Raw genomic sequence first — 26,967 nt, forward strand, 5'->3', positions numbered from 1 at the left:
CATAACAGTGGGATGCAAGATACTAGCAGGCAGTATGGAACTCCATATCCAAGTGGCTGGTATCGTGTACAGAAACATCTGTGCTGAATACTGGCTGGAAGATGTAAGGTCAAAGTGGAATACACCCCCAAAGGTGGTGGAAAATGACCATGCTAAGATCCTGTAGGACTTACAGATACAGACACGATGGTAATGGCTAACCAACCGGACATAGTAGTGGTGGACAAAAAGCAGAAGAGGGTTGTAGTGATGGATATGGCAATCCTGATTGATAGCAACATCAGGAAAAAAGGAACACAAGAAGCTTGAGAAATACCAAGGGCTGGAGGTAAATAATTTATTTATTTATTTATTTTTATTTATATATTTTTCTTCATTCACCTTCAGCCCTTGGCATTTCTCAAACTTCTTATGTTCCTTTATCCTGATGCAAATATCTAATTAGTCAATCACATGGCAGCAATTTAATGCATTTAGGTCAAAATGACCTGCTGAAGTTAAAACAGAGAATCAGAATGGAGAAGAAAGGTGATTTAACTGACTTTGAATATGGCATGGTTGTTAGGGTGTTAGACCACAACCATCTCTATGGTTCATAGAGAATGGCCCTAAAAAGAAAAAATATCTAGAGAGCAGCAGTTCTCTGAGCAAAAATACCTTGTTGATGTCAGAGGTCAGACTTGTTTTGCTAAAGGCAATAGTCCCTCAAATAACTACTTATTACAAGTGAGGTATGCAGAAGAGCATATCTGAATGCACAGCTCATCAAACTTTGAAGCAGATGAGTATCAATTTCTGCTGCAAGATTCAGATGGTATGGTTAGACTTTGGTGCAAACAACATGAAAACGTGTGTCCATCCTGCCTTGTAGCAATGGTTCCATCTGCTGCTGGTGGTGTAATGGTGTGGGAGATATTTTCTTGGCACACTTGGGCACCTTAACACCATCTGAGCACCATTCAATGCCAGAACCTAACTGTGAATTGTCACAGAGTATGTTCATCCCTTTATGAAAACAGTGTACCATCTTCTGATGGCTACTTCCAGCAGGATAATGTCACAAAGCTCAAATCCTCTCAAACTGGTTTCTTGAACACAATTTTCAGTATATTCAGAGAGCCTCCACAGTCACAAAGATCTATATCCACCAGATCTAAATCCAATAGGCACGTTTGGGATGTGGTGGAATGGAAAATACACATCATGTATGTGCAGCTGACAAATCTACAACTGTGATGATATCATGTCAATATAGACCAAAATCTCTGAGAAATCTTTCCAGAACCTTGTTGAATCTGTGCCATGAAAAATTAAGGCAGTTCTGAAGGCAAAAGTAGGTCTAACCTGATAGTAGCTGTAGATCATTTGAATAAATGACGGTCCTGTTTGTTGCTATGAGCTACCATAGTTGTAAGTGTTCTGTGACTAGACCAATCAGCATGCAGGAGTCTACCTAGTTCCAGTTAAAAGAGGAATTTGTGAGAAGAGAGTCGTTGTACTGACTTGTTCCTCAGCATTGTTAATTGAATTAAGTCAAAGGTTCATTTAGAGTCTGCATTGTCATTTGACACAAGGAAAAAGACTCTACACTAGTAAGGTGTACCTAATAAAGTGGTAGGTGAGTGTATATCTATATATAACATACTAATTTACCTGTTAACTCACCTGATTCTCTGCGAAAATGTGTTCGTAGTGTGGTGTTATGTCTATGAGTGACAATCAGTGTGTTTTTGGCATCCAGTTGATTATGAAGCCCTGTTCTGGTGTCTGTCAAAGCTAAAAAACCAAACAAACTTATGGCCAGAACAGGCAAGTGTGATCCAGAAAGATGGGACAGATTCTGATGTGAATCCATCATATTTAGATCCAGTAGGATGGCCTCCTGTTCCAGTGGAAGAGCTGATGATTCAACAGTAAATGGGTCATATATCCATTCTTTCTATATCTTTGGGTCCTTTTCAGATGGGAAAAACCTTTCAAACATTTCATGAATGAGTGCCAAACTAGGTAGGTGACGTAGGGACATTGGTCTGATAGAATGTCCTCCTCAAGTATACTATTAATGTATAATATCCACAAAACCTTCAAAAAAGGCTCTACCATCTCAAAAGCAGAGGGTACCATTGGAATTGACATAATATGGCATAGAGAAATGGTCTATAGCAGTCAAGACTATGATGATATTATAGGAATGAGTTCATCGTGATGTAATATATGCACATCCCTGGACATGGTCTCCCACCAATATCTACAGGACATAACCTGGAAGGAAACACACCACCTTCATCATGACAGGGCAAGGCCAGAATTTAAGGAAACTGAAACTAGAAAATGGAAATTACAAATAATATAAAGTAAACAGAGGCAATGAATTGTCACATACATGCAGAACTGGAACAATAAAACAAAGGGTTTAAAGACTTAGGGGAGAAACAAGAAAATGATTAAAAATGTACCTTCAAAAATGTCCAAATCTGCCATCATTATCTTTTGTGCCAAAAGAGAAGTTGATCTGTTAGCCAGAGAACAAACCCTGACATCACATGTATCAAGCTGTCATTCAGACTAGAGGGTGGGAGCAGTTTCCACACCATACAAATATCAGCACTGCTAGCTGCGTAGCACATCATTTCATTGATTGTCAATGTGAATTTGGGATTTTATCTGCTTATCATTCTCACTACTGTTTCCAAGGGAAAATAATAGATCAGAGTTATTGATTTTAATCCAATTTAAATGTTGAAATGCTAAATTATACATAATCTTACTAATGAATCTTAACCAAACTGATTACTGTCACAGGTTTTCCTGTCCAGAGAGATCTGTATCTACTGTAATATATGTGTTATCATATGTGTCTGCAGCAGCTGTTGTTTTTCTAACAGTGTGTGGAAACCTGCTCATCATCATCTCTGTGTGTCACTTCAAGCAGCTCCACACACCAACTAACATGCTCATCCTCTCTCTGGCTGTGTCAGACTGCCTGGTTGGAGTCTTTGTGATCCCTACAGCATTAATTTGGATGATTGAATCATGTTGGGTTTTTACTGCATTTTACCGTATATGTTTTACATTCATTTCCTATTTTCTCACAACCATGTCAATATTTAATGTTGCCCTCATTGCTGTTGATCGGTATTTTGCTCTCTCTAAACCTTTTATGTACAACAAAACACTCTCACTCAGCACAATGTGCATTGAAGTTTTATCCATCTGGACTGTATTGTTCTTTTATAATATAGCACTTCAGCACTTCAATGGAACCTTTGGAAGTCTTGTAACATGTCCTGGATACAACTTTTTTATCTGGTCTCTGGTCGATCTTCTGTTGACTTTTGTTATCCCACTTTCTGTAATAATCACATTGTATGTTTTTGTTTTTTTTATTGCCAAGAAACATGCCACTGCTATTAGAGACCTTAATAGTCACACCAGGACTCAGACCTCAAAGAACATGACAGACTCAATGAAATCTGAAAGAAAAGCAGCAAAAGTTCTTGGTATTTTAGTGTCTGTGTTTGTGGCCTGTTTACTTCCATACTTTGTTTATAGTGTATTAGGTAATGTGATAGAAATTGAAGAAAAATCATTACAGAAAGTGTTGATGTTAGTTTACCTTAATTCAGCAATCAATCCAGTGATTTATGCCTTGTTTTACCCATGGTTTAGGAGATCTGTTAAATTAATTTTAACTCTGCAGATCTTATCCACTGATTCCACGCTGATTAATGTTCTTTGATGAATGAAGCTGGTTTTACAATTGTCACAGTACTTATAGTTTTGAAGGACTTATTTTAATAAATGTATTTACACTTTTCACCTATTCTATACAATATGTCTATTCAGATTGTACTAGAAATAACCGACATAATATGTGCATTATATAATACTTGTCACATATGAATGTCCATGAGGCATTTATACAGAATTGGACAGTGTTCTCCTTAAAGACCCTTCAGCTGTGCTACAGTGTTTCATAAAAACCCAGTGATTGACTGTACATGTGGAGGAAGGACATTTGAGCCTAATAACAATACTTACAGGATTTATCTAGTTAGAGCTGAGAAGAGTTATTTTTATTTCAGCAAAACTGGGCTACAATAATGTATTTGGGCACTTTAAACACAATTTTACATTTATGGTATTTACCTGACACTTTTATCCAAAATGACTTATAATTATGACTGAGTATAACTTGAGCAATTGAGGGTTAAGGGCCTTGCTCAAGGGCCCAACAGTGGCAACTTGGACGAGGAGTTTTTGAGGCCGAAAGCCATAACAGTATACTATAAAAACTGATCCAGAGTGGAGAAATCTGAGATATCAGTGGAAGGACACATAATTTGCACTTGCCAGTAACCCTTTAGCAACCCAACTTTACTCATATAAGTAGCTGATCTGATTCTATCCTTGCAATGTTTGTACAGTCACATCGTTTACCTTATGTTAATCAGTGCAAAAAAAAGTTCAGTTGGGTTTTTGGACAGTTGGTGAACAATAAGTGCTAGTACTGGGAATGGTGAGACCTGTTTCAAGAAGATTTTGGTTTCGTTTTCAGGCAATTCACCTTTCTGGGGGTTAACACAATAAGGATATTGCTTAATTGAAGAGTAGGAACCCACATTAATGTCGTGTTACAAAACCGAGGTATGAAAGGGGATGTTTGCGAAGAGAGTGGGGAGTTTCAGAATGAGAGCAATGATGTTGTCAGAGATAACTAAAAATAACATTGAAGAGGTGTGTCAATTAGTGAAGGCAATGTTCGATGCTGTAGTAGCTATGGTCCCATACCAATGTGGCGTGGCGATATAACATACAGCCAGTTAACTTCGCTGAACTGCTGGATACCCAAGTGGTGCTTACAAAACAATGTGGGGTTTATAGATAATTGGAGCACATTCGAGGGCAAGCTTGGCCTTTTAGGGTGGGATGCTATCGATCCTACTAGAAAGGGTGCTGCTCTCCTTTCCTGTAACATAAGCCATAGCCTCATGACAGACCTAGTTAATCTGTGACAATCCAGAGCAGAGGCCAGGCAGGAGACAAAGAGGCTTAACAAACCATCTGCTGGTCGCTACATGACGTCACCCAAGGTTTATCATATTGACACTGTCAACAAAGAAAAATATGCCTCAATAACATAATTAGTATTAAAGTAACTGATTCACAGAACACTGCCTGCACCTTTTATCTAAAGCTGGGTTTACTAAATGTTAGATTCCTAACTAAACACCCTCTGAGATAGTTTTATATTAGAATCAATTGGTTTCACTCAATATATAAGAGAGTCCACACATTCTGGTGGACATATGCTTGACTTAGTACTGACATACAATGTAGACATAGAGAATGTAGTTATACTATCCCAGTCAGATGCCATCTCAGACCATTCCCTAATTTCATTTTAACTACATTTGTGCCACAATATAGTAACCTTGCCTCACTACCTTACCAGATGCACGATCATGTCAGCTACTGCACCTAGATTTATTGTGAATCTCCCAGATTTATCATTTTCAACTAGGAAACCCTCAAGTCCCACAGAACTTGATCAAAGAACTGAATGCTTAGGCTCAATATACCACTGCACACTGAATGATGTTGCTCCAATTAAAAATAATACCTTGGTATAATGATCACATTTGCAATTTAAAACAAAACACTTGAAAACTAGAATGTAATTGTGCCACACTAAGCTTGTAGTCTTCCATCTTGCATGGAAGGAAAACCTTATTATGTATAGAAAAGCATGTATTACCACTCAAACAGCTTATCTTTCAACCCTAACAGAAAATAACAAAAATAAGCCTAGATTTCTTTTTAGCACAATTGCAAATCTAACTAGGAATAAGACTGACACCAATGCTCAGATTACATCACATAGCAGTAATGAGTTCATGAATTTTTTCAATGAGAAATTAAAGCCCATTAAGGATAACATTAAGAGCAATAACATGACATCGGGCAGCTACTTAGGGATCAGAACAACCAAGCCAAAAATTACCCTAGAATCCTTTACACCTATCCAAGAGCCAGAATTTACATCTCTGATTTCGCACTCAAAATCCTCCATGTGCTTACTAGATTCACTGCCCACACACATGTATGGATGACATAAGTCCCATGAAATGTGCACTAAGGAAACTAATGGCAAGAATGCTGATACTTTATCCACCACCTCAAAAGAGCGATCAACAGCTTTTCTGTCGTACATGGCTTTCATGGCATTCTGAGAGGCACTAAGGCTGCACTGTGCAAGTTTTCTAATCATACATAACCAGTCACATAGTTTGGCTGTGAATTCACATAGGGAAATGTTAGTACTAGGGGGTGAATGTTCATATATGATTTTCAGTGGACTGCACAGTCCAAACAACTATGCATTAGAGCTGAACCCTGGAGATTCCTGAATCATGTCACGAACAAAAAATAGTAATAAGGGCATACCTTCATCACAGTTTTTTTTCATGCTTCACACAATAAGCTCTCTGCATGTTCTTGAAAGTCTGGTGGAACCTTTCCAGTGCCCCCTGAGACACCAGGTGATATGCGCTAGACATAATATGTTTAAGCAAATGGAGTGGAATCATGTCTGGATATCTAGTCACTGCGCACATTATAGTTAACAATTAACAGTGACCCACTCACAGGGCTCACAAAGTCTATCAAAATGTGGTCGAAGGGTTCACACACAATGGTAATGGAAGACAAGGGTGCAGGATTGACTGTACTGAGCATCACTGTTCCAAATCAATGACCAAAAGAAGTATTCTAAAATACTCGTGGTGGTTTTCCTTTACATAAATTGCCAGATAATGGGTAATCATGTGCTAAAAACATTATATGCATTCGATATTTAAGAGATACAACAACCTGTGTAGCCCCATCTCTGTCTCCATCTATAATGGCATCCATTTTGTCATTAAATAAAATTTTCTAGACAATATTGACTATTATGCCTCGCTGTTCCACCTTTTTGAACAGTAAAGGCGAAACTGTGCCAAAGTACAATCGGATTTCTGGGCTTTAGCAAGGTCCTCTCGGGACATCAAATCTAATTCATTAAAATCAGGGTTAACAGGCACAGTAACATCCACTGTGACAGGTGTCATAGTAGTAGTAACAGGATCATCACACTTAGGTTTGTCAGGAGTAGCCATGGCTAGGGGAATATCTCTTGTCTCTTGTAATCTTAAAGCTAGACTACTGCAACACACTATTGCAGACATCCCAAGCTTTCTGGATCCCTGGATCCCTGGAAGTTGGGAAGAGTACCTAGACCAGAGCTCGTGGCCACACCGGAGGAAGAGGAGGAAGATACAGCCCGCTCCAGCCAAGTTTGTGGGCGCACCTCCTCATTAATGTGTGCACCCTCTGTCCATTGGGTGCATTATGTCATCCGTCTCAGCTGGGTCCCACCAAGGCTGCTGTCATTGATGATCACTGCAGTGCCTCCAGTCCCTTTGAGGCTGCTGCTTCTGCAGGTCTCCATGGTGCTTCCCATCCGGTTGAAGCTACTGCTATCACTGGTAGCCGCAGTGCTTCCACCTCCATCATGGCTACTGCAGATCGTCACCACACCTTCGGCCCTGTCAGACCCACCACGGCGCATCACCGTACTGCCCTGGGAGCAGCACAGACTTCGGCTTTTCCCCTCACATGTTGAGAGACCTACCTGGTCTTGTGGTGGGTGGGCACCAGCCTTTGACATGTTGTCTTGTGTGAATAAATGTACATGGTGGCCTGGGGTTGGCTGTCCCAAATGTGAATGCATCGGGAGTTGCACACTGGGGGGGGGGGGTTACACTCCCCTTCCCAATGATCACATGGTACAACCTGCCATGTGCAGTGAAAGTTTACTGTTGACAAAGTGACTGCCTCATTGTTTGTTGCCACACCCTCTTGTTAAACACCTTGTTCTTGGTTTTATTTATGTTTGTATTTAAATCTCTGTGTATTGTACCTCGTTGTATGTGTTAGCATGAGAGTTGCTTACATTTATAACTTGTACTCATGTTTATGTTAACATGTTTGTCTCTCTTTCATCATATTCACACTGCACTGATTATGTCTGAGTGCCTTATCATTTATCATTCATAGCTTATGTAAATAAATGCTTGCCTGTGTCAAGAGAGGTCTGTCCTTCCTGCGCCTTGACCTGCGGCACTCGGGCCATCACAGCCATCCTGGCAGTTTGATGTAAGATGGACATTTTCTTTCAGTGACATCCAGACGGCTTCAGTGGAAAATGGGCAACGAGTCATAAGAACAGGCATTTCCCTTTTTATTACCATTTGGTATCAATAGTAACTTTATGGTAACTTTATACATTAAATTAGATCAGTTCACTTTTTCCTCCCATCTGTGATACAACCTCCTCGGTCCTATAATGAGTTTTCCCGTCGCTTCACTTCGGTTTAGGTTACTCTTCCCCTGTTGATATATGCAAGCATTGTCTGGTTTTCCTTTCAAGTTCTGTTACCTGTGTTTTCATCTTGCATATTGTTTGTTTATTTTACGTAGCCCAGTTCGGTGTAATCCCTGCTGATTCTAGTTTTAATAACGTTTCACTGGTCTCCGTTAGTGTTTCCTTTAAGTTTAATTCCCTTGTTCCCTAGTTCTCGCCCTCACCCTGTGAGCCTGTTACTCTTATGTTAGTTGTTTGTTCTCTGTTCTATTCTGTATTGTTAGTCGTATTCTGTTATTAAACATATTTAGTTATTCTATCCCATCCATCCCTTCTATTCTGGCTTTCCTATGTAATTCAGTTCAGTATCATGTCCAAGGCACCGGCACTCCGCAAGTATGTTCGCTCTCCACCTCCCTCATGTTACAGAGTTATCCCTCTGCTGTTTCACAATGTTTTCCCCTTTTTAACCTGATCTGTTATGCTTTAGTTGTGTTCTCTCACCCTGAATCTCATTTGACTTAGAGGGAAAAAAATTATGCAGAGAGAAGCATAAACTGTTCAGAAAATTAAAGCTAATTGAGCAGTAGTAAGTCCAAATGTGAAAACAGAAGTGGAATAGTGCTTGAGATCAGATGCAGCCTAGGCTGAATGTGAATTGCTGTTGAAGGGCATCTGTGAGGTTTAAATAACAAGTGTGATAATGGGAGATAAATGCAGGCAATGATCAATAACAAGGTGATTGGGAGATCAGATCCGATCATGATATGTAACTGGCAGATAACTGGCTTTGTGCCACTTAGGCCTGACAGTACCCCCTGGGAGGGCCCTTCGTGGACCATGTGCAGGGCTTTTATCTGAGTGGTGAGGACAAGTCCTGGAAGGATCGATGTGGTTAAAGGCTATAAGCTCAGGGACCAGGATCTGACTGGCCAATATCCAGCTTATGTCACCTAGTCCATTCCCCTCCCAGTCCACCAAATACTGGAGGACCCTGCAATGTTGTCAGAAGTCCTGTGAAGTCCTGTCCAATGGCCTGTGAAGGTGGAGGGCTACAGATGGTGTTGGTATCATTCAAGGGTCCTGCAGTGACCAGCTTGAATGAGGATACATGAAAGGTAGAGGACACCCAACTACCCACAGGCAGTTTGACTTGATAGCTGACCTCATTTACTCTTTCTCTGATGGTGTAAAGGCCAAAATACTAGGGATCAGTCTTTTCACTGGGGCCTATCCAGCCATTTGTCATAGCCACCAAAACACAATCTCCTGGTTGATAGACAGGGGTCTTCCCACACCATCTTTCTTCCTTGCTCTTGTATGCCTTGATGGTCCTATGCAGGGGATGGAGCATCTCCTCCTGAAGTCTTTGGCTCTGCTGGAACCAGAAAGGAAACCAGAACTGGGCAGGTTCCAGGTGTAAAACGGGGCTGGAATTGCAAAAAGCAATTTATCTTGTAATCAGAAGGTTGCTGGCTCAAGCCCCACCATTGGGCCTTAGCAAAACCCTTAACCCTCAATTGCTCAAGTTGTACTCAGTCATAATTGTGTAAGTTGCTTTGGATGAAAGTGTCTGTGAAATGCTGTAAATGTAAACAGAGTGAGCCCCTTTACCAAGCACCTGTGTACCATTATTGCTCACCCATTTCACCTGCATCCTGTTATGTTCCTTTTTTTCTTGCATCGGTTGTCGGGGATTGTCTTTACATTAGTATATATAATTGTATGTCATCATGACTTGCATCCTGCTTTATCCAACATGAATGTCACCACATGTCTACTATTAACACTTCTATACATGTGTCACTACCCCAGGTATGTAGTTTTTTCTTTGTATGTCCTCTGTGTTTCAGGATGTGTCTCTACATCAATTGTCTCCAACCATGTGCCGCACCAGGTGGTGACAGTCTTCTGATTGCAGTGCCCTTTGCTCCAATTGGTTCACCCACCTCACACCAGTATATACAGCCCACCTGAGTGAGAAGCTGGGAAGACGAAATGCCTCTTACTTTCGCTTTAATACACCGATTGTGACTTTGTGAACTCGTTTATTTAATTATTTATTGCTTCTAGAGTACGCAAGAGTTTGTGTTTGGTTCTGGTACAGTTGTGTAATTCTTGCTAATGGATATTTTGTTGGGTAAATCATGTTTGGACTAGATCTCTGGAATTCTGACCCTTGCTTTGTCAAACTGGTTATGATTATCGCTTATGCCGCGTATGGAGCTTGGTTGCTATTGTAAATAATGGTCTATATGGCATGTTATACTTGCTTAACTATTCCTACGTATATTTTTGTCATAGTTTGGGAAGTAGGGAGGTGAATGTTTATTTTGAGCTATCTTTTTGTCTTTTGTTTTGGTGCAGTGAGTTAGGGCAGGTTATTGTCGTTTATTTATATATGTTATTTCTCTGTTAGGTAAGTTATCTGCTTTGTTTTCATTCTAGGATTTTGTTAGTTATTTTGGCCCTGTCATCTCCTGAAGCATGCCCCACTACGAAATAAATATCTCCTTTTTCTTTGCTACATCCTTTTCCCCATCAAGGAAGATGGAATACAAAACAAAATAAAATATAATAAGTAATAAATGGAGGGTGGTGGAAGGCATATCAATATCCCAAAAAGTTACATTTTAAGACGTTGCTGAACATTGGGTTAAAAACCTTGTTTCAACTGTTTCAGTTTGTGGTTAATATATTTTGTGCAAAAAGAGAAGTTGAACTGGTAGTTTCAAACAGGTCTTTCACTAGCCAGACAACAACCCCTGACATCACATGTATCAAGCTGTCATTCAGACTAGAGGGTGGGAGCAGTTTCCACATCATACAAATATCAGCACTGCTAGCTGCTCAGCACATTATTTCCTTGATTGTCATTGTGAATTTGGGATGTTATCTGCTTATCATTCTCACTACTGTTTCCAAAGGAAAAATACTAGATCAGAGTTGTTGATTTGAATCCAATTTACATATTGAAATCCTAAATTATACAGAATTTTACTGATGAATTTTAACAATACTGAACGCTGCCTCTGGAATTCATGTCCAGAGAGATCGCTGTCTACTGGAATATACACTTTGCTTTATTTTTGTGAAGCGGTTGTTGTTCTTCTGACAGTATGTGGGAATCTACTCATCGTCATCTCTGTGTGTCACTTTAAGCAGCTCCACACACCAACTAACATGCTCATCCTCTCTCTGGCAATGTCAGACTGCCTGGTTGGAGTCTTTGTGATCCCTGCAGCATTAACCTGGATGATTGAATCATGTTGGCTTTTTAGTGCATTGTACCGTATGTGTTTTACATTCATGTCTTTTTTTCTCACAACCATGTCAATATTTAATGTTGCTCTTATTGCTGTTGATCGGTATCTTGCTCTCTCTAAACCTTTTATGTACAACAAAACAGTTTCAGTGAGCAAAATGTGCATTGTACTTCTATCTTTCTGGATTTTATTGTTTTTTTATAATATAGTACTTCAGTATTACATTGGCAGCTTTGATGGTCCTGTAATGTGTCTTGGAAACAGCTACTTTATCTGGTCTATGGTTGACCTAGTGTTGACTTTTGTTTTACCATGTGCTGTAATAATTATATTCTATGGTCTAGTTTTCTTTATTGCCAAGAAACATGCTACTGCTATAAGAGATCTTAATAGTCAGACCAGGACTCAGACCTCAAAGAACATGTCAGACTCAATGAAATCTGAGAGAAAAGCAGCAAAGGTTCTTGGCATTTTAGTATCTGTGTTTTTGGCATGTTTATTTCCTTACTTTGTTTACACTGTATTAGGTAATGTCATAGAAATTGAAGAAAAACAATTACAGCAACTCTTGATGTTGGTTTATCTTAATTCTTCCATTAATCCAGTGATTTATGCTTTGTTTTATCCATGGTTTAGAAGATCTGTTAAATTAATTTTAACTCTTCACATATTCTACACTGACTCCACACTGATAAATGTTCTTTGAATGTTGAATGAAATTCTTTTTTTTATAGTTTTCACAATGCTTAATGTTTTTGTTGAATGTATTAACAGCATTTACAGCACTTCTAATTGCCTACTCAGACTTTATCAGAACTGCTAGACTGTACATGAAATACCACATAAAATATGTGCAAAATGTAATGCAGGTCACATATGGTTTTTCATCAGTTTATGTACTTGGACAGCACTCTCCTGAATGCACCTTCAGCTGTGCTATAGTGTTGCATAATGGCATATCAAAAAGACACAGTGGTTGCCTACATATGTGGAAGAAACCCAGTCGGGTCCATTATATAAAAGACCATTATATAATAAGAATGTTATATAATAAGACTATTAGTGTTATGATAGTACAGAATCATTTTTGGTGGTAGCTAAACTGGGCTTTAGAAATGTAAATGCAGACTGAAATCACAATTTCAAAAGTATTTTCTTTATGTGAGTCCTTATAATGAACACGATAACAAATTTCCCATGGATTTGCTATTAGTCTACTTTTCCATGGAGTAGACTAAATACTACTACTACTACTATTACTACTACTACTACTACTACTACTACTACTACTACTAATAATAATAATAATAATAATAACAACAATAATAATAATAATAATAATAATGATGATGATGCTGATGATGATGATTTTTTCATCTCTGTGTACATACTGAATCTAAAATATCAAAGTACTGTTTATAGAATATATTAAACAAAGTATATATGGAGTTTATTGAGTTGCAGATGAGCCATGGAATTCGAGAGATAGTAGGCCTTCCACAGCTGAGCATGTTATGAGCTGTAACACTTCAATAAAATGTGAATAAGTGTTTCTGAAAGAAAGTGGGTGATGGTAAACAATTTTCAAATAAATGAAGCATTTGACAGCTGTTTTGTTTGTGGCATGTATGAGTAGACCAAAGCTTTAAAATTACCCAGTAACTATAAAATGCAGATGTATATTTAATATCAGCATTTTTTTTTCTATACTAAACTATCAATTTAAAATAGGTTTGTCCTATTTATTTATGGAAGACATTTATGGACCCATTCATACAGAATGGATTAGTAACACATGAAAAAAGTCAAACATTTCTTTCTTTATTTCACAGGCCAGAATATGATTTTAGGTTAGGTTGTTGTTGATCTTCCTGGCTTTCACACCTCACATTGAGAGCTTGTTCATGTTTCTAGTTTGCAGACTTGGCTTTATGTATTTGTTTGAACTGACATTTTTGGTTTTAACCTTGGCCGTATATGACTGATGGGAACATACATTTTATTTCTAAATGAGTCTCCAGACAATATATCAGTTTTGATCAAAATTGTGATCACATTAATTAAAATGAGATATGGGACAGGTCCACAAAGTGTTTACCACTCGATCATGCACAACTCTCACATATTAGTACCCTGTGAACACACATTACACCTCATTCCCATGTATTACTTCACTGAGGTGTGTGGAAGATGCTTACATCACACATATTTTCCAGTGCAAGCCTGTGCATTTGTGTCCTGCAATTATTTTAACAAGTGTTTGCTAAGCATCAGTTCATTGTGTGTTGCTGAGGCTGCAAGTGCTGAACTGAGTAGAGGTTTGGATTCCTGGATGGAGGCTTGTACAGGCTTGTCTGCACCAGCATCCTTTTGGCATAATAACGACTGTGCTGGTTTTGTCCACCTCTGCAGCGGATAACTGTATCCCACCTCATAATTCTGCATTTGTACATCCATGTGAAATGACCCATATGCTCATATTTATAAATTTGCCTTTCCTTCTTCCTATCTTGCCATTTAAAGCAGCATTGGGCTCTCAATAAAGGTGTAGTGAAGATAAACTACAAACTATCCCTCTTTTGAAAACTTGACCTGCTTAGCTTTCTCTCACCCAGGGCCACGGACAGGACCCAGGACTTCTCTGGCACCATGAAACTGATCAACAAAGCCATACACAGACTAGTTTATTGTTTACCATGCTGATCTAGCTTTCTGACCTTCCCCCTCTTATCAGGTGTCAGAAACGTCACAGAGTGGAAGGCAGGAAGCCCTTACCAGCCTAGTTATACTTCAAGGAACTGTGACCAGAAATTCCGTCATCAAGGACAACAAACCTTTCTCATCCCACAGAGATATGTTCGCAGATATACATGTTTCTCTTTCCCATACACTCATAAAATATCATCTTGCCATTTAACTTGCTATGATTTTAACCTACTCTGACAAATTGTTAATCACTCCTAGTTGTCTTAACTAGAAATCCTATAGGAACTATATGCACCAATTAAACAGCAGTTCTAGAAAATAAGAAAGTTTTAAGTTGATTATCCAATTGCTCTACACATCCCAGGGTTTACTTTACAAACTTCATTCTATGTCCAGGAGGTAGAAATTGGTAGGAAATGTATGATTTTCTTTGATTAATTGATCCTATTGTTAAATTGTTATGCCCGAATCTATGCACTGGATTATGCCCGAATCTATGCACTGGACTGTAAGAGGGAAAGGAGAGATTTCCTCTCTTCTGTGATACAGCCTCTTCAGTCCTGTAAATAGTTCAGCCTCCGGTGGTTTCACAATGTTTCCCCTTTTGACCCTGACTCTTCTATTTTACTTTAGTCGTGTTCTCTCACCCCAGAGGAGGAGGAGAGAGCCCACGCCTGCCAAGGAGGGGAACACCCTCTGGAATTTCTTGTGGGGGGGCCTAGTACTACCAATCTAGGACCACTGGGACCACTATGTAGGTGGTCTGCTGGAGTCGGCCAGGTCCCTGGCTAGCGCTGCTATAGTCTGTGTGCTCCTTCTTCCAAGTACAGGTCATGATCACTGCCTCAAGGGCTCCCCCTCTAAGATGGGCTCTTCCTGGGTGGCTGGTGCCAGGTGGGCTGTAGTCTGTGGCAGCACGTCCAGGGTGAATGTACCCCTCTGCCTCCAGCACCTGCCCTTCCAGCACCTTATGCGCCTCTTGTGTTTGTGCACGTGGGTGTGCTTGTTTGTCCAGACTGGGTCCCTCCGAGCATGATGTCGCTGCTGAATGTTGTAGCCGCACCTCTGGACCCACCACTGAACATTGTAGCCGCGCCTCTGGACCCATCGCTGAACATCATAGCTGCGCTTCTGGACCCACCACTGAATGTCATAGCCACACCTCTGGACCTACCACTGAACACCATGGCCATGCCTTTGGAGCTTGTGGACCTGCCATGGAACATCACCAGACTGTCCTGGACTTTGCACGGACTTTGCCTTTCCCCCTCATAGACTGAGAGACCTCCAATGTTGATGGCTCCTAGCCCTAGCTCGTGTTATGCGGGCACCAGGCTTTGACAGGCCTTGTATGTGTTTGTGTATATGTGTACACAGTGGCCTGGGGTTTGCAGTCCCAGGGAAAGCTGTGTCTGAAACCCCTTTGCTGGGAGAGTGGACAGAAGGGCCAGTTGGGTTTTCTGTAACGGAATGCTCCCCTTCCCACTATTCACATGATCTAGCCAACCACGTGCAGTGGGAATTTACAGACAGAGTATTTACAGAGTATTGGGTTAATGTCAACCAGGGAACTGATAAGTGAGTCAGGAGGAAGTGGATCAGAGGGCTTTGTGCAGATTTAAACTTGAGCATCATCCACATAACAATGAAACGGAAGAGGATGCTGTCAGATAACATCAAGTGGATGAAGATAGATTATGAAAAGAAGGGGCCCAAGAACTGAACCCTGGGAGACACCATGAGTAAGAGCAGACATATCTGACCTGAAGCTGTCAACAGTGGCAAATTGTTGCTGTTGGTGAGATATGACCTAAACCAAGCTATTGCTGTTGGTGACACCAGTCCAGAACTCTAGCCCTTACAATGTGTGATGACAGACTGTATGGCAGTGGTAGCTCAGTGCTTAAGGTACTTGTCTTGTAATCAGAAGGTTGCCAGTGTTGGGTCCCTGAGCAACCCCCTTAACCTTCAATTGCTCAAGTTGTATTTGCTCATAATTGTAAGTTGTAAGTCGCTTTGTATAAAAGTGTCAGCTAAATGCTGTAAATGTACTCTGGAACCAAACTGAAACTGCTCAAAAAGGTTGTTGGAGGTAAGATGATCCTTGAATTGGACTGACACTATGCATTCCACTATCTTACTGGTGAATGTTTAATATAGGATATGTTGTGATATAGTTGTGAAGTTTAATGGGGTCAAGGCCTGACCTTCTCAGTAGTGGGGTAATAGCAGTTACTTTTAAGTTAGTAGGAACATGACCTGAGCTAAGTGAGGCATTGATGATCGCCGTGATGAGTGAGAGGGGTTGGCAGAGGATCTAAAATACAAGTAGTTGCTTTAGAGCCAATGATAAGTCTGGTTACAAAATTCTCTTTAACCTGGTAAAAGGAGGAAAGGTGGCTTGTTGTTCAGAGAGTGAACGTTAAACTTTGTGTTCACATGCACAAAAGAAACAGAGACAGGCCAGTCAGTAGTTTTAGGGAATTGTAGCAGTAAAGAGTGGTCAAGTGACCAATGGGCAGTAAAGCAACAATGATTTAGGTTCCATATGTGAGGGATACATCCAGGTTTGGGAGTGATATAGTTCACAGAAGGTGATGGCCATGAGTTGCAGTGTAAGTAGCGAACTATTCCAAGGTTCACACAGTTAAAAAACACTACAGGAGGATGCCCGTATTATCTGTCTGTCACAGTTGGTCCCTCCTCACTTCCATTGTTTCCCTGTCTTGTGTGTTTTAGTTCCATTCCTTAGTTTCATTTTCTCAGGCTCTCATTTGGTTTTCTGGTCCTCATTTCTAGTCTTGTTTCGTTCATGTATTTTAAACCCTGTCTTGTTCCCTGTGTTTTTGCTGTTCACTGGCTGTATGAATGTCTGTATGGATGTGTTTGAAAGCCTGTATCTGTATGTTTGTACTCCATGCTTCCTAGTATGAGTGTTTTTCCTAGCCTTGGTTATAGCCTGCTTTCCCTGTTTGCCTTCGTGTACATTTGTTTCTTTATCATTTATCCTAGTACTCTCCATATCTGTAAATTGACCCTGGACTACTCCAATGACTACGACTCTGCCCCTAATAAATCTTGCTCTTCTTTGCACATGCATCCACCTCCTTACCGCTCACCATTACAGAATGAACACCTCAACAAGGACACAGGAAGAGAGCAAGACTCAGGGAGGTGGATGTTCTGCTGGGATGAAATTCCAGCTGTTTCTGCACAGTCCAAGTTCATTATGTCTCAGCGACAACAAATCAGAGACAGTAAATCCCCTGGCAATACAGGTAAATGGGCTTCTTGTTGTTCCTGGAAAAAGCAGGATCCCATGTATTAGGACAACGACAAGATCCCAGGTAAGTCCCATGAGTCTACCCATCTTGACCCACACTGATGTGTGTTCATCCAGGGTCACCCAACCTGTACCTGTAGCTATCCCGCAAGCCACCCAGTCAGTTCCTGTTCCCGGCGTGAGACACCGCCCATCCAGATTCAGTTCCTGTTCCCCACACAGTGGATGCTGCCCATCCAGTTCCTCTTCCCAGCATAGTGGATGCTGCTGCTCATCCTGTTCCTGTTCCTGTTCCTGTTCACAGCATGAGAAATGCCATCCATCCTGATTTTCTAGCTGTAGGGGTGTGTGCCATTTTCTTTTGGCCTTTTCTCCTGTTTTGATGTCAGTTAGGAAAATTATGTTGTGCTTTTCTTTTGTTTTTCCTTTTTGTTTAAGGAAGTGAGTTTCCAGAGGGTTGTTTAGTGTTTTTCTTTGTTATGTTGGTCTACGCCCACCCTGACGTTATGCTCCTGATATTGTGTGTGTGACTAAATATCTAATTATAGCAATAAAGTGGTTAATTCTATTGCAAATCTTGCATCTCCTTTATGTTGCTTCCCTTTGGCCTTAGACCTTCAAGCCAGTACATTTGGATTTTAACATATACCATAACCAAACTAGCAGTTCCAGCTGTTAGCCAGAGTAGAGCATGTTCAATATTAGAAGGGGTTTAGTTAATCTGAGAATATTTGGGCCTCTCCTTGTCCATAAAGTGCTGAGTGTGTGAGACCTTAAAGAGGAGGGTGGGCAACCACCTCAGACTACCAAAGACCCTAAACAGCATTTGACCCTACCAACAACACAAGTTACAGCTGTCTCTTAAATCCAGAGAGGAGCTGCTGAGCAATAGCAGCTCAGTGGTTGCCAGGTCAAGCTGACAAGTTTGTCAGTCATGATTGTAAGTTGCTTTGAATAAAGTTGTCAGATAAATGTGATGAGAGCCCAAGAAGTGCCACAGTCTAGGGGTTCATAGGAAGCTGCCTGAATTCCTATTTTTCCACCCTGTTGATTTCTCACTTAGTAAACACATATGAACAGTAGCCAATTAAATGGAACTACTTTTTGTGTTTTTATAAATCAATTAACAAGGATTACACCTTGAAAGGAACCTTTATAACCTTGTTTGAAATATATATATTTTTTATCTGTGGTCAATATCTTTTGTGCCAAAAGTGAACTTGATCTGGTAGTTTTAACCAGATCTTTCACTAGCCAGACAACAACCCCTGAAATCACATGTATCAAGCTGTCATTCAGACTAGAGGGTGGGACCACACCATACAAATATCAGCACTGCTAGCTGCTCAGCACATCATTTACTTCATTGTCAATGTGAATTTGGGATGTTATCTGCTTATCATTCTCACTTCCAGTTTCAAAGGAAAAATACTAGATCGGGGTTATTGATTTGAATCAAATTTAGACAATGAAATGTTAAATTATACAAAATATTACTGATGAATTTTAACAATACTGAACACTGCCTCTGGGGTTCATGTCCAGAGAGATCTCTGTCTACTGCAATATACACATTGCTTTATTTGTGTGTGGTGGCTGTTGTTCTGCTGACAGTATGTGGGAATCTGCTCATCGTCATCTCTGTGTGTCACTTCAAGCAGCTCCACACACCAACTAACATGCTCATCCTCTCTCTGGCTGTGTCAGACTGCCTGGTTGGAGTTTTTCTCCTGCCTGCAGAATTAATCTGGATGATTGAATCATGTTGGATTTTTAGTGCATCCTACCGTATATGTTATACATTTATGTCTTATTTTCTGACAGGAGTGTCAATATTTAATGTTGCTCTCATTGCTGTTGATCGGTATCTTGCTCTCTCTAACCCTTTTATGTACAACAAAACAGTTTCAGTGAGCAAAATGTGCATTGTACTTCTATCTGTCTGGATTTTATTATTTTTGTATAATTTAATAATTCAGTATTACATTGGCAGCTTTGAGGATTTTGTAATGTGTCTTGGAAGCAACTTCTATATCATGTCTCTGGTTGATCTAGTGTTGACTTTTGTTTTTCCACTTTCTGTAATAATCATATTCTATGGTCAAGTGTTTTTTATTGCCAAGAAACACGCCACTGCTATTAGAGAGCTTAATAGTCACACCAGGAATCAGACCTCAAAGAACATGTCAGACTCAATGAAATCTGAGAGAAAAGCAGCAAAGGTTCTTGGTATTTTAGTGTCTGTGTTTGTGGCCTGTTTACTTCCTTGCTTTGTTTACACTGTATTAGGTAATGTAGTAGAAATTGAAGAAAAACCATTACAGAAAGTCGTGATGATGGTTTATCTTAATTCTTCCATTAATCCAGTGATTTATGCTTTGTTTTATCCATGGTTTAGAAGATCTGTTAAATTAATTTTAACTCTTCACATATTCTACACTGACTCCACACTGATAAATGTTCTTTAAATGTTGAATGAAATTCTTTTTTTTATAGTTTTCACAATGCTTAATGTTTTTGTTGAATGTAATAACAGCATTTACAGCACTTCTAATTGCCTACTCACACTTTATCAGAACTGCTAGACTGTACTTGAAAAACCACATAAAATATGTGCAAAATATAATGCAGGACACATATGGTTTTTCATTAGTTTATGTACATGGACAGCACTCTCCTGCACGCACCTTCGGCTGTGCTACAGTGTTGCATGAGGGTATATCAAAAAGTGACTGCCTACACATGTGGAAGAAACCCATTTGACCCCTTTATATAAAAGACCATTAAATAAGGACTGTTATCTAATAAGACTATTAGTGTTACTATAATTAATGCAGAATAATTTTTGATGATAGCTAAACTGGGCTTTATAAATGTAACTGCAGACTTAAATTATCACTTTCAAAAGTATTTTCTTAATGTGAGTCCTAATAATAGTATAATAATAGATTAAATAAGAAGAAGAAGAAGAAGAAGAAGAAGAAGAAGAAGAAGAAGAAGAAGAAGAAGAAGAAGAAGAATTGTTATTGTTGGTTTCATCTCTGTGTACATACTGAATCTAAAATATCAAAGCACTGTCTATATCATACATTAAACAAAGTATACATGAAGTTTATGCAGCCATCTCGGTTCCCCACAGAGCGAACAAAGGTGGTGTACATCATCTCCCTTCTGACTGGGCGGGCTCTGGCATGGACCACCCTGGTCTGGGGGAACGTATGTTCCACTGCAGCAGAATTTGCTGCTGCCCTGAAGTGGACTTTCGACCATCCAGTCGCTGGAGGAGAGACAATTTCCCGTCTCCTTAATATATGTCAGGGTGAAAGAGCGGTGGCTGATTATGTGATTGAGTTCCGCACTGTGGTGGCTGAGAGTGGGTAGAACTCCACAGTGCTGATGGTCGCTTTCCACCAGGGCCTCAGTGAGGACCTTAAAGACGAACTGGTCCACCGTGATACTCCCGCCTCTCTCGGCGATCCGATCGATCTGGTCTTGCGTATTGACAATCGCAGAATATGGGGACCAGAGATCAGTCAAGGCTCTCGTGGAGCTCCATGCACCCTTAGCCCTGTTAATGTGCATGACGAGCAGGGGGACTCTGGATACCAGCCAATGCAGCTCGGACACACCCGCCTTTCCCGAAGTGAACGCAACTCTCGGATGCGGGAAGGGAGATGTATGTACTTGGGTCATCTCCACCCAGCTTGTCCTGAGCTCCATGGAAAAGACAACGTCCGTCAGGGGAGGGCGGACCTCTGACAGACTCAACCAGGGTTGTTCCTCAGCACCACAATGGTTTGGGGAATGTCGGAAACACGTCTTTAGGCATTTGTGGACTCTGGGCCAGCGGGCAACTTTCTCGAAGCTAGGTTGGCCAACAAGTTAGCCCTGCCACTGGTCCCACTGGACAAACACCTACCCATTGCTGCCATTGATGGCCGGTCCATTGAGCGAGGGGTTGTTAGTCATCAGACCCGTCTAGTCACATTGCGAGTCGGAGCACACACCGAACACATTGTACTGTTCATTATCCATGCTCCCGACTTGCAACTGATTTTGGGGTACCCCTGGCTTCAGCGACACAATTCTCAGGTAGACTGGCTTAGCTGCTCGGTGCTGTCATGGGGTTTGACGTGTCAGACCTCCTGCCTGCAGCCACCCAAATCCCGGTCTGGGGCTGGTTGCAATTCCAATGGTCTGGATCTGTCTCGAGTCCCCCAGAAATATTGGGACCTTAGGGAAGCATTTAGCAGACAGAAGGCCCAATTATTGCCCCCCCACTGGCCATACAACATGGCCATAAACTTCCTCCCGGGCTCCAATCCCCCTAGAGGCCGCTTGTTCTCCCTTTCTGGGCCTGAACATCAGGCAATGGAAGAATATATAAAGAAAGCATTAGCCCTAGGATTCATCGGGCCATCTGCTTCCCCGGATGGTGTGGGAGTTTTTTTTTGTTGGGAAGAAAGACGGTGAGTTACGCCCCTGTATAGACTACCGGGGCCTTAACAAGGTGACTGTCAAGGACCATTATCCATTGCCCCTCATGACCTCAGCATTTGAGGCACTGCAGCTGGCCTCCATTTTTACCAAATTGGACCTGCACAATGCCTACAACTTAGTGAGAATCCGAGAGGGAGACGAATGGAAGACAGCGTTCATCACCCTCTCTGGACACTACGAATACCTGGTTATGCCATTTGGATTGATGAACGCACCTTCTGTCTTACAGTGGTACATCAACAAGGCCCTAAGGGAGGCCCTTGACAGAAATGTGTTCGTCTACTTCAAAAACATCCTAATATACAGCCAAATGGTAGATGAACATGTCATTCATGTTAGGTAGGTCCTCCAGCTTCTGCTCGAGAACCACCTATTTGTAAAGCTGGAGAAGTCCATGTTCCATGCCTGTACCATCTCCTTTTTGGTATTTGTTGTCTCCCACAATAAATTGTGCATGGACCCCGCCAAAGTGCGGGCTGTAGAGAACTGGCCCAGACCCACCTCGGTGCGTATGGTCCAATGTTTCCTGGGTTTCACGAATTTTTATCACAGATTCGTTAAGAACTTTAGCGCAGTTGCAGCCCCACTGATCGCATTGAGCAGGAAGGCATCAGGTCACTGAAGCCCAGCAGGGGTTTGACGAACTGAAAAGCTGTGTGATCAAGGCCCCTATTCTGCAGCTCCCTGATGCTGAGCTTCCATTTGTCATTGAGGTGGACGCTTCTGAGGTGGGCGTTGGTGCAGTTCTGCCCCAACCAACTGGAGAGGACAAAAAACTGCATCCCTGTGCCTACTTCTCTCAAAGTTTGTCCCCAGCAGAACGGAACTAGGATGTGGGCGACCACAAATTACTGGCAGTCAAGTTTGCGCTCGAGGAATGGAGGCACTGGCTGGAGGGGGAAAAACACCCCTTCCTGGTCTGGACAAACCACAAAAACTTGGCCTACATACAGTAGGCCAAGCGAATTAATCCACGGCAAGCCAGATGGGTGCTGTTCTTTGTCCGGTTTGACTTTACCATATCATACTGGCCGGGCACCAAGAACATTAAACCGGGTGCCCTTTCCCGCCAGTGGAACTCCTCGCTGCCTTCTGCTCCACCCTCAACTGTTATCCCCCGGGCCCACGTCATAGCGCCAATCCAGTGGGGCATTGAGAAGGCAGTACATCAGGTTCTCCTTACTGAACCAGACCCAGGTGGAGGCCCGCAGGGATGGCTGTATGTCCCTAAGGCAGTTAGAGCTCAGGTCCTTAAGTGGGGACATGCTTCCCCCTTTTCACCGCACCCAGGAGTCACACGGACATTTGAGTTTCTCCATCGGCAGTTTTGGTGGCCCTGCGTAGAACCCAATGTCCGAGCATTTGTGAACTCCTGTCGCACCTGTGCTCAGTGTAAGGACCCCAGGACAAGGCCCACTGGTCTTCTGCACCCACTGGTTGTGCCTTCGCATCCTTTGTCTCACCTGTCACTCAACTTTATTACAGGGCTGCCCCCATCAAGGGGCAACACAGTGATTTTGGTGGTCATGGACAGGTTCTCCAAGGCTGGCCACTTCTTTGCACTGCTTAAACTGCCATCTGCAAAGGAGACAGATAAGTTATTGCTTACCCAGGTGGTCTGTCTTCATGCTAGCTTGTCCTTCAGCTTCCACCCCCCAATCCAATGGCCAGACTGAAAGGGTTAATCAGGACTTGGAGCGCACCCTCCGCTGTCTGGCCTCTTCCTGTCCATCCTCTTGGTTTTAGCACCTATTATGGATGGAGTTTGCCCACAACACCCTGTGGCACTCCTCCCTAGGCATCTCACCAATCGAGTGCCAATACGGGTATGCTCCGCCCATGTTTCCTGGCAATGGGCACATAGGGCTCTTTTGGCTGCCGCTGCTCAGAAACGTTATGCTGATAAGAGACTGTGACCAGCGCCAACCTATCGGCCTGGGCAGTGGGTTTGGCTATTAGCCAAGGACGTGCCTTTGTGTGGGAATCCCCGCAAACTCACTCCTCAGTACATTGGGCCATTCAAGGTCCTTTACCGCATTAACCCTATCTCTTATCACCTTGCCATTCCCCCATTGTTGAGGGTCCACCCTACTTTCCACATGTCTCGGCTTAGGATCATGTTGTGCTCAGTGGGCCCCTCCGACCTGCCGGGCCCGTGCATGGTGGGTGGTGCACTGGTGTACATGGTGAAGCATCTCTTGGACATCCGGCGGGTTCATAGTGGGGTCCAGTATTTGGTGGACTGGAAGGGATACGGGCCTGAGAAGCGGTCCTGGGTCCCCTCCCATTACATCCTGGACCGCAACCTCATTCGGGCTTTTCGGCGGGATTGTGTGGCTGGCCTTGGGACATCAGGAGCCACCCCTTCGAGGGGAGGGCCTGTAAGGGTTGGTGTCAGGCCGATTCAGGCACACCACTCATCAGGCTTAACACCCAACATCTGGGCTAGACCTTATATAAGCCCAATGAGCCAGATTCAGTGCTGGGTCTTTGCCAAAGTTCTGAGCCAAGCTCCTAGCCAGTAACTTCAGGTATTGAGGTCTGTGAGCCCTCGTGCTACACCTCACTTCTTGTCTGCGAGGGTGTTCATGTTTTTACATGTCCCCTCCACTCTCCAGTTTTCCCTCTTGAGTCTGTCTCCCTCCCGAGGCTTCCCTTAGCCATTCAAGTTCCTCCCTGTTTTCTAGTTTTGTTTGGGAAGTTTTAGTTTAGTTTTCCCCCATGCATTGGGGTTGCCATTTCTTCCCGTGGCGTCCTTTGTACTCCCTTTTTCCATGCTTGGCATGGTGTTTAGTTTTTTCCTTTTGTTTTGCCTGATCGAAGATCTAACTGTTCTGCACACATGCCCACCATTGTTAGAGAGTGGTTGCTCACCCAATAGTCTGTTGGTGTCGTCACCTAGCTGATCTGGATTTGAGCCCACTGTGTAGCCAAAAGCTAACTAGTGAAGCACAGCCACATAACTGCTCAGACACAGCCAGGTTAGCCTATAGATCACCAGCAACTGTGGAGACAGGCAGTTTTTTCTACTTGTCAGGACAAAACATGTGAGGGAGTGGGATGAAGTAGGTTAACGCCAGTCAGGAAAGCTCATGTTCAATAGTTCCAGAGTGAGTGCAACAGGTAGCAGCACAGCAAGCGGCAACACACAACAGTCAAATAATCCATCAGCGCAGTCGTATAAAGTTGTAGTTAGTGAAGTTCACCCAGTATGCCACAACAAAAAAGTGTCTCATTGGCTACTGGTTAAATACACCTATCGAGAATGTGCTGTTGCCCCGTAGTGTTTTGTGCTCTAAAAACCATGTGGTCATGGTAGATGCAGCCTTTTCTCCTGTTTTGATGTTAGAGAACTAGGGAAGTTATGTTGTTGTCACATGTCCCGACACCCACACAAACTACAATACCCATCATGCTGTTCGTCTCCAGGGGAGCAACTCATCCAATCATCGACAGTTCACAGGATCCTCATCACCTGTATATTGAGTTCACCTGTTTCCCATGTATATATGCCATTCTAAGACTTGTTGCGAAGTATTGCCTCCAGTTTACCTGAGCATACCAAGCATTCTTTTCCTGTTTTGGATCTGCTCTGTATTTGACCTAGTTTTCCTGTTACTCTTGATTCCGATTTTTGCCTACCCTTTGTTGAGTTTGTCTGCCTGTGTTTTTGCTCTATGGTTATTGGACTTGGTCTGTTTTCCTCGATGATTGTTTACCCTTGACTGCATCTCTCTGGTTCTGACCCTGGCTAGTTTAACCCCTACAGATCTGCATTACAATAAAACTCCTGCCTTTTATCCGCAAGCATCTGAATATGCTTACAAGGTTGCAGTTGTACTTTTCTTTTGTTTTTCCTTTTTGTTTTGTTTAAGTAAGTGAGTTTCCAGAGGGCCATTTGTCGTTTTCTTTGTTATGCTGGCCTACGCCCACCCTGACATTATACTCCTGATATTGTGTGTGTGTGTGTGTGTGTGTGTGTGTGTGTGTGTGTGTGTGTGTGTGTGTGTGTGACTAAATATCTAATTATAGCAATAAAGTGGTTAATTCAATTGCAAATCTTGCATCTCCTTTATGTTGCTTCCCTTTGGCCTTAGACCTTCAAGCCAGTACATTTGGATTTTAACATATACCATAACCAAACTAGCAGTTCCAGCTGTTAGCCAGAGTAGAGCATGTTCAATATTAGAAGGGGTTTAGTTAATCTGAGAATATTTGGGCCTGTCCTTGTCCATAAAGTGCTCAGTGTGTGAGACCTTAGAGAGGAGGGTGGGCAACCACCTCAGACTACCAAAGACCCTGACCAGCATTTGACCCTACCAACAACACAAGTTACAGCTGCCTCTTAAATCCAGAGAGGAGTTCCTGAGCAATGGTAGCTCAGTGGTTAAGGTACTTGACTTGTAATTAGAAGGTTGCCGGTTCAAGCCATGTTACCACTGTTTGGCCAAGGCGCTTAACCCTCAACTGCTTAAGTTGTACTCAGTCATGATTGTAAGTTGCTTTAAATAAAAGTGTCAGATAAATGTGATGAGTGCTCCAGAAGTGCCACAGTATAGGGGTTCATAGGAAGCTGCCTGAATTCCTATTTTTCCACCCTGTTGATTTCTCACTTAGTAAACACATATGAACAGTAGGCAATTAAATGGAACTGCTTTTTGTGTTTTTATAAATCAATCAACCAGGATTACACCTTGAAAAGAACCTTTAAAACCTTGTTTTAAATTTTTTTTTATCTGTGGTCAATATATTTTGTGCCAAAAGTGAACTTGATCTGGTAGTTTCAACCAGATCTTTCACTAGCC

At 41.9% G+C, this 26,967-nt stretch overlaps 3 protein-coding genes across 3 annotated transcripts; all 3 read left to right on the plus strand.

Annotated features, from left to right (window-relative positions):
* Nucleotides 1-2,663: 2,663 nt before the first annotated feature.
* LOC113590423 (trace amine-associated receptor 13c-like) lies at nucleotides 2,664-3,739 on the plus strand. The gene has a single exon (XM_027030554.3). The coding sequence runs from the start codon at nucleotides 2,771-2,773 to the stop codon at nucleotides 3,737-3,739; it is 969 nt and encodes a 322-aa protein (XP_026886355.2). The 5' UTR covers nucleotides 2,664-2,770.
* Nucleotides 3,740-11,401: 7,662 nt separating this feature from the next.
* LOC118241822 (trace amine-associated receptor 13c-like) lies at nucleotides 11,402-12,864 on the plus strand. Its single transcript, XM_035529058.2, has one exon. The coding sequence runs from the start codon at nucleotides 11,411-11,413 to the stop codon at nucleotides 12,377-12,379; it is 969 nt and encodes a 322-aa protein (XP_035384951.1). The 5' UTR covers nucleotides 11,402-11,410; the 3' UTR covers nucleotides 12,380-12,864.
* Nucleotides 12,865-19,092: 6,228 nt separating this feature from the next.
* Nucleotides 19,093-20,235, plus strand: LOC113590430 (trace amine-associated receptor 13c-like). Its single transcript, XM_027030563.3, has one exon. The coding sequence runs from the start codon at nucleotides 19,162-19,164 to the stop codon at nucleotides 20,128-20,130; it is 969 nt and encodes a 322-aa protein (XP_026886364.2). The 5' UTR covers nucleotides 19,093-19,161; the 3' UTR covers nucleotides 20,131-20,235.
* The last annotated feature ends 6,732 nt before the right edge of the window (nucleotides 20,236-26,967 follow it).

The sequence above is a fragment of the Electrophorus electricus genome, chromosome 2 (genome assembly GCF_041902795.1).
Source record: "Electrophorus electricus isolate QZ-2024a chromosome 2, ASM4190279v1, whole genome shotgun sequence".
Lineage (NCBI taxonomy): Eukaryota > Metazoa > Chordata > Actinopteri > Gymnotiformes > Gymnotidae > Electrophorus > Electrophorus electricus.